This window comes from Coturnix japonica, chromosome 34 (genome assembly GCF_054131305.1).
Source record: "Coturnix japonica strain WE chromosome 34, WE-NBRP24, whole genome shotgun sequence".
NCBI classification, from domain to species: domain Eukaryota; kingdom Metazoa; phylum Chordata; class Aves; order Galliformes; family Phasianidae; genus Coturnix; species Coturnix japonica.
Genome location: NC_140696.1, coordinates 3166758 through 3174879, shown reverse-complemented (window position 1 = coordinate 3174879; position 8122 = coordinate 3166758). Strand labels below are relative to the sequence as shown.

Below are 8122 nucleotides of genomic sequence, written 5' to 3'. Positions count from 1 at the left end.
TGGTTCAGTGGGGTTGGACTCATTGATCTCTTATGATCCTATATATGTGTGTGTATTGCAACCTCCCTCCCACCCCACCCATGAGGCCTTATCCCATTGCCATGTCCCAATAGCGCTGAGTTGGCTGAGGGGGCCAGGAAGAGAAATGCCCTTTGAGCAGCCCTATATGCTCCAAGCCAACACCACACACATCACCATTGCAATGAACAGCTTTTAATGTCCTGCTGAGGGGTTCTTTGCCCCGTGACACAACAACAGTTGCATTGAGCCTCCATGTCAGGGCCCACAGGGCTGTGGCGGCAGCTCCCAGCACAGGCTGGGTGTGGAGCGGTCCCTGCGCTCCAGCTCCGCCATCTCTTGCATCTCCCTGGCGCTCACTGCTGGCGTCTGCACCTCGAAGGTCAGCTCGAAGCGGCTGTAGTCCACGTGGAAGGCTCCTTTCTCCAGGGACATGCAGGGCTCGAAGCGATACCCCCACAGGATCTCGTCCTCAGTGTAGGAGGTGCGGGCCTGGCACGTCATCCCTGCAGCAGAGACATGGTGAGATGGGCTTTGCATCACACTAACACAAGCAGCTGCCCATAGACCCCACTCCCTGTCCCTCATACCCGGCTCTGCCTCACCCCAACCCCTCCTCACTCACCCGTAGCTTCCACAATGCCCTCGAGGATGATGATGATCTCAAACTGCTCCCTCTTCAGCGACTCCGCCGACAGGTCCCAGAAGGGGCTGTGCTGGTTGATGACGTGGCAGATGATCTGGGGCTCCACCAGGAACAACCTGTCCTCCCCTGTGTCGTAGCCTAAATTCAGCTCCGACTGCTCCAAGGGGATGAACTCCCCTTCTTTGGTCTGTCGGGATTTGATCAGTTTGGCTCTTATTTTTGCATCCACCATGTGACTCTCCCGGAGGTCCCCAATGCGGAACATCAGACAGAGCTTTTCATCCCTATGGGAGATGACACAGTTTTTGCTGAAGATTAAGGTCTGGGCACGCTTTTTGGGCCTGGAGATCTTGACAAACATGCAGCCCACCATGAGGGCATCAATCATGGAGCCAATGATGGACTGCACCATCAGCAGGATGACGCCCTCGGCGCAGTTGGCTGTCACGATCCTGGAGCCGTAGCCAATGGTCCTCTGGCTTTCCACAGAGAAGAGTAAGGCAGATATGAAGTTGTCCACGTTCTCGATGCAAGCCTTCCACTCTGGGTCCCCGATGTGGTTGATGTCATCCCTTACCCATGCATCGAAGAAATAGATGGTGCCAAAGACAACCCAGGTGACAATATAGCACATCATGAACACAAAGAGGAACCAGCGGTACTTAAGGTCCACGATAGTGGTGAAAATATCTGAGAGGAACCTCTTCTTCTCCTGGATGTTGCCCAGGTTCACTTGGCACTTGCCCACCTTGGTGACGTAGCGCTGGCGCTGCTGCTTGCCAGCCAAACCCAGCAGCCTCTCATCCTCTATCAGCTTACAACGCCGGTTCTGGAGCCTCTCAGAGGTGGGGATGGAGACGATGCTGCGGTTGGGTGTCCTGCTCTGTGCAGGGCTGAGGGTGCTGGGCACGCTGTGGGTTTGCCGTGGGTACCAGCGGGAGGTGCCATCATGCAGAGTGGGTTGGTGGTCTTGGCGTGAGGTCCGGCGATGCTTGGGCATGTCACTGGTGGTAATGGAGATACTGGGCCAGCGCCTGGTGGGTCCTACAGCCTCTGAGTCCACACAGCTCTGCGTGGGAGCTGGGTCACTAGGAACAGCAGTGCTACAGGGTGGGGAGAGGTCGTTTGGAACCAGAGTGCTTCTCTCAGCAGCATCTATGAGAAGCGTAGGGGCAGCTGGGACTTCAGGCTGTAAGGGGAAAGGCTCCAGTTAGCATTAAACCACCCTCCTCATGCTCCGTGCCATCACTCAGCACAGCAAAGCAATGGGGCCGTGGTCCTACCTTCTGGGGGAAGGTGCCATAGCGGCTGGTGTCGCTGGGTGGCCGTGGCAGATAGGCCAGCATGTGCCTGGCAGTGGGTGCATGCACGGGTGGGATGGAGTTCCTGCGGCCCCGGGGCTCCTCGCGTAGCAGCCAGCTGCTGCCCATGCTGTTGTGGGTGCAGAGGATGTGCTGTGGGTCCATGCTGCTGCCTGCAGGAAGCACTGCAGCCATAGTGCAGGGTGCTGTGGGGACAGAGCAGGACTGTCAGGTGGGGCTGTGTGGGCAGGGAAGGGTATTGGGGGTGAACTGGGACTCCTAAAGATGAGGCAGAACCATCACTAACAGCAGCCCCTGAGGGGTTTGGAAAGGATTCCATTGGTGGGAAACAGACCCAAAGCCCTCACCCATACTGCTGACGTCAAGACAGCCCCAGCACATTGTCTGGCCATCATCTCCCACTCACTTGAAGAGGAGATGTTTGTTTTAATACGGGTTTTCACCAGAAGGGAAGTTGGATGTGACCCAAAGTGCTACTTCGAAATGCAAACAGCAGCCCTGGGCAGAGACAGAGGCTGGAGCCCGGCACAGCTACAACCTGCATACTGCTACCATCTCCTGCTGTGTCCCAGTCAGGTGATGGAGCTGAGCTGGGCAGGAAGCACCAGATGGCTAAGCCAATTACTCGCCCTAATTGCATTGCACCACCTGGGGATGGCTTCCTCCCGTTCAGCCACTTGTGCAGCCCTCAAGCTCCACATCCTCAGTGGTCACTACCTGCAGCTTGTCCCTTGGAATACAGCTTTAACACCACCCAGAAACATAACTCAGGAGGGGGAGGAATGAACAGGCACAGGACCCAACCATAGGGGCAGAGTGTGGGGGTACCTGGCTGGCGGATCCCCCTCCCCGTCAGCAGGATGCAGCCTCACAGTGTGACCATCCCCAGCACGGCTCCTGGCACTGGTCCCCCCATGGACAAGGCGAGGGGCCCCGCTGCCTCATGCAGCATCCTCTGCCCCGGCCGCTCGGTCCTGGTACGGGCACTCCGTCCTTCCGTCCAGCAGCGCTGTGGCCCGCAGGCTCGGCTCTTGGAGCAGCTGGATAGAGAAGTTGCAAACAGACCAATTCTGCCACAGTCCGGGCAGCCCCAAATCTCTGCATGGGAGCATCCTGCAAAAGAACAACCCCATCCTGGCTGCAAAGAAAAGAACAACCCCATCCCGGCTGCACCCTGCAGCAAAAACGAATAAAGAAGAGGGAATATGGAAAGCAATCACTGCCCAGCACAGCTCTGAGCACCAGCCCTTGTGCTGTGGATCTGCATTGCCTGGGCCAGGCTGTGAGAACTGGGCTAATGAGCCCTGGGGGAAGAGTGTTATCTCAGAAATAATTATCTGCTTTAATTATTCCTTTCCTCTGGCAGCTCAGAGCTGACATCTGTACAGCCCGGGTGTGGGGCTGGGGAAGCAGCAGCAAGTGCAGGAGAGCCAATGGGTTTGGAAAGCACAGAGCAGCAGATCATGGGTGAGACCCTTTGTAAAGTCAGGAATGTCTGAATCCCTGATTTTTAAGGTGATTTAGAGTCGGACGTGATGATGTTTAAAGGTTCCTTCCAACTTCAATGATTCCGTGGTTTCTCTTGCTATGTTACAGCAGCAGCTCCTGCCGGTTCCTCATACTTCAGAGCTTTCCCAGCTGTAATTCCTATATCAGACGCTGTGTGAGACTCGTGGGTGTGAATTTGGGATGCCTGCAGACGCTGCGCTGGTAGAGATGCCCATGCATGGAGCTCTCGTGTTCAGAATGAGGACGAGCAGAACTGCAGCACCACTCTGTGCCCGTCACTGAGCCCTCCTGCCTTGCACTGCTGCAATCCCAGCCCTATTCCTGCAGGGATGTGTCTCGTGGTCCCACAGCTGCTGCCCCATCCCACAGCACGGCTCCCAAATACTTGGTGATGCCCAGCAGCCAGCATAGAGTGGGTGACCTCACAGATACCCCCAGCATTGTGCCCCTGCCCCCATCCCTGCCCATCTCCCCCTGCCCATGACCCTCTCCCGGCTCGCAGCCCCTCAGCACCTACCGCATCTCCGGGCACAGCCCCTCGGCCTCTGCCTGCCCCTACAGCTGCTCCTGGGCACTGATCTGTCTGCTCCTGGGCATCTTCCCATCAGTTCTGGGGGGAAATCCCGTCCTGGCTGCACCGCGGAGCTTAGGAGAAAGAAGGGGAGCTTGGCACGTCCTCCAATCCTGCTCCAGTAGAAGAAGGTCACTCGCTAATCCCCCTCAATGACGGGCAGCATTACCTCAAGATGATTTAATTGGAAGGGCTGGGGGCTGACGCACTGTGGGGGCATTCCCTGCCGGAGGATCCCAGCCTTCATCCACACTATTCCCCATGGTTTTAGGGATGGGGTCATCAGCAAAGGCTTCAAGACATTGTCTATATTTACGTGGATTCTTTTGCCTGTGTGAGTCATTAACTCAGTGCCTGGTGCACCTTGTCCTGCAGAACAGAACCAAGTTAACACATCTCAGGGCCATCCTCTGTGCTATATTTAAAGCCGGATCCCTATAACAGGAGGGTTAAAAATAACCAAGGCAGCACCGAGATTATAAATAGTGCTCAGGTCCAGCCTGACTTGGGGTCACCAACACAGCACGACGCAACTCCACCAACCACACTCGTGACTGCAGCACTGGACTCACGCTCAACCCGCTCCTCCTGCAGCTGACACAGCTGTCCCCAGCAGGACTGCAGCAGTGCAAGCAGCGGCCGCAGACATCGCCTGGGGGCAGCTTGGAACCGGTGGGACCACAGGGACATGCTCAGGGCAGGCAGCTTCCAGACATCTGAGTTTCATACAAAGGGCAGAAAGCAGCGACCGTGCCCAGCTGTAGGGTTCTAATGAGAGGATGCAGCAGAGCAGCCCTCAGCTGGCACTGAGCGATGGGAGCAGGATGTGTACCCAAGGGATCAAGCTCCCCATCCTTAGAGCAAATAGATTCTAGTGTCTTCATGCCTTTTCTAAAGGCCTCTGATCATTGCGTGCCAGGAAAGTGGCAATGAAGTGGCGCTGGGGGACATGGAGGTCCCATTCAATACTGAGCCCCCTCCTTGTGAGCCCATGACATGGCCATGGCTTGTGGTGCTGGGCACAGCCCCCACAGTGCTAAGGAAGCAGCAGTAATTTCCCAGCCTGGCCCCCTCGTATCCTTCTTGGTAACAAAGCAAGCAGATGAGCGAGAGATTAGTCACTAATCCCCCCATGAAGATGAATCTAAAAAGCTGGACCTTGGGTCCATGCGTGTGGCTGGGCTGGAACAGATGGGAAATGAGTGTCATCAGAAAGTTACTGCTTTCCTCTTCTCCTTTTTTCCTATCTATTTTTTACAGCAGGATATTTTCTTGCAGCGACGCTGTACCCCAAGTGACATCCCAGCTCTGCCTCCATCCCATCTCCTCCAGGTAACCCCTGGGAGCGGCTGCTCAGAGTACAAATGTTTGCAAAGTGCTTTTGAGGATGAGGAGGTCGGTATAAAGTCCAGCCCCGTTGCAACACGGAAACTTTCCAGGATCTCTGTCTCCTGGAGCAGGGACTCAGCACACAGAGCAGCCTCTGGGCCACTGCTCCTCTATGGGAGCCCCAGGGACAACTGGCAGCACCTCTCATGGTGTTTATTAAAGGGCTGGAGGAGGGTTGGGGCCTTTAATCCTCCTGGGAAGAACCCAGGCACCGCATTCTCTGCCCACAGCCCCTCTCCCCTGCCAGACCTGCAGCTGTTCTTGCCAACTCTCTCCTCGGGGTTCCTGAGGCTCAGGGGATTTGCATGCTTCTTGTTTAACCCTCCTGCGTACAGGGAGAGGCAGCCAGTAAGATGGGTTTCCCTTGAAGCAATGCTGGCCATGCAAGGGGACAAAACCCTTTGTTTCTTGGAGGTGTCCTCTCCCAGAAGCCAGCCCAGAGCATCCCCCAGTTTGCAGGAATGGGGTGATTGGTGATGCACACAAAGCAGGGCCATGCTAAAACACTGTCTGTAGGGGAGAAGGAGCAGAGCGTGGGGCTGACGATGGCTTTCAGAGCAGCTCTGCTCTCCGTTGCACCCAGTTTTTCCTGCCTAGCCAGCGGTGCCTTCTTCTATCGCAGCAAAACCAACAAGACACGAAAATGATCGAGGCCACACCCAGGAATTAGAGGTATAAGCCTGAATTTCCCCCCACACAACTCCTCTGAAAGGCAGGAACAAACAGCAGCGCTCTGACCGTGACCGCCAACTGAAACAGTGTGTTCATGGAAATCCTCACCACAAATACACAGCTCCAAAAGCGTTAATGCCAAAAGCCTTCTGCTCACCTCAGCTTATCTCAGCCCCAGCAGCGGAGCCAGCACACAGCTTGCAGGAGTAGTGTGAGCATGGCGTGGAGCTGCAATGCAAGGGTCCAGGTGGGAGCGATGCTGCTGGCACTCTTCGGCTGGGTCTCATCCTGCGTCACCACCTTTGTGCCTCTCTGGAAGAACTTCAACCTGGACTTGAATGAATTGGAGATCTGGACCATGGGGCTGTGGCAGGTGTGCATCATGCAGGAGGAGGGGGCCACGGAGTGTAAAACCCACGACTCCTTTCTCGCCCTGCCGCTGGAGCTGCGCGTGTCCCGCGTCCTGATGTGCCTCTCCAATGGGCTGGGGCTCCTGGCGCTTGTATTTGCCAGCGTGGGTTTGGACTGCTGGAAGACATGCGAAGGAAAACCCAATGCCAAGAAACAGTTTCTGCTCGCTGGAGGAGCAGCGTTCAGCATGGCAGGGGTCACCACTCTCGTGCCAGTCTCCTGGGTCGCCTACACCACAGTCCTTGAGTTCTGGGATGAAGCCATTCCCGACATCGTCCCGCGCTGGGAGTTTGGCGAGGCGATGTTCCTGGGGTGGTTCGCTGGGTCCTTCCTCATGGCAGGTGGGTTGCTTCTTATCTACAGCACCTGCCTGAACCGGACTGGGACGCCCGCTGTACCTCCAGCCACTCGCCCGCTGCATCCAGAGACACACAGCCCAGCCACGATGTCACCGTGCAGCCACCCCTCACACCCCAAAAACACCGACCTGGTAATCTGAGACTGTGGATTTGGGCTGTTTGGATTTCAGAGACGGCTCTCACATGTTAAGGGATGATTTGCTGATTCCTAAGACTGTACATTGCAGCTTGGTTTTCTTCCATCTGTGTCTGTCTGCTTCACTTTTTGGGTTCCCCCCCCTTTTTCCAAGCAATGCTTGCAAACTGAGCCCAGTATTGTAAGCCACAAAGGCAAACAGAGCAGTAAAGAGCACTTTGTATTTCTGGCTACATTTGCAATATACTCACTGATTACACTGTGTTGGGAATCCCCAATGGCTGGGAATGTATTTGCTGTAAGACCTCTATCCGCGCTGAAAAGCTCGTTCCTTGAATGTCCATTTCATTTTGATGTACTCTAAATAAATTATTTCAGCCATCAGCAGTGCGTTTCTGTGCTCCGAGAGCAGAACATCCCACATGGGATGAGCGTGTGATGATGAGAGCACGGGAAGAGCAGGGATGAAGGGTGTGGGTTGTAGGGAACGAGGCCACTGCTTGAGTGGTTCATTGAGCAAAGCTCAAGGGGAAACATAAGGATGGAGGGGAGAGAGGGGAGACAAACACGAGCTGATGGTCAACTGCAGTTGACCAAGATGCAAACGTAGCAGAGACCTTCATTTAGAAGGTTCTATAGCAGAACTGTTTACCTGGGCATCAGAGTCAAAGACCATAGAAAGGTGTTATTTTGTGGGTGTCTGTGAGGATCTCACCCCCAATTTCTTGATTCAGCTCAAACAAGAAACTAAACCTGCTTCTACAGCTGCTCCTAACGCTACCGAACACCAGGTTGGGCTAACACCAAGAACCCCCACTGCAGGAAGCCCGCTGTCACAGAGCTATTTGCAGCTGAAATAAAGGAAGCCTCCGCCCAACAGCAGCGCTCCTTCAGGAACCAAAGTTCACCGTTCTTCAAAAGCCCCATTTTGAAATCCGCACTTTGGTCCGGCGAAGAGTCAAAAATGGAAACACGTGGGGGAAGAAAAGAGACGATTCCCAAACACTTTTCACCTGGTGGAGGGATTGCTGGGGGCACAGCTCAGCTCAGAGGGACCCAAAGAGCCACAGCAATGGAGTGTGCACTACG

General features: G+C 55.2%; 2 protein-coding genes across 3 annotated transcripts; one reads left to right on the top strand and one right to left on the bottom strand.

Moving 5' to 3' along the window:
• Positions 1-197: 197 nt before the first annotated feature.
• Positions 198-4318, bottom strand: LOC107324137 (G protein-activated inward rectifier potassium channel 4-like). 2 transcript variants are annotated; one of them, XM_015883862.3, is made up of 5 exons: positions 4013-4318; positions 2815-3026; positions 1948-2171; positions 644-1853; positions 198-524 (listed from the first exon to the last, which is right to left on the bottom strand). In XM_015883862.3, the coding sequence occupies exons 3-5, from the start codon at positions 2158-2160 to the stop codon at positions 277-279; spliced, it is 1671 nt and encodes a 556-aa protein (XP_015739348.2). In that variant the 5' UTR covers positions 2161-2171; positions 2815-3026; positions 4013-4318; the 3' UTR covers positions 198-276. The 2 variants fall into 2 exon arrangements, with proteins under 2 accessions (XP_015739348.2, XP_085382157.1); XM_085526031.1 differs by lacking the exons at positions 2815-3026; positions 4013-4318 and having other exon boundaries at positions 1948-2274.
• Positions 4319-6165: 1847 nt separating this feature from the next.
• On the top strand, positions 6166-7417 carry CLDN25 (claudin 25). The gene has a single exon (XM_032449097.2). The coding sequence runs from the start codon at positions 6345-6347 to the stop codon at positions 7035-7037; it is 693 nt and encodes a 230-aa protein (XP_032304988.1). The 5' UTR covers positions 6166-6344; the 3' UTR covers positions 7038-7417.
• Positions 7418-8122: the final 705 nt, after the last annotated feature.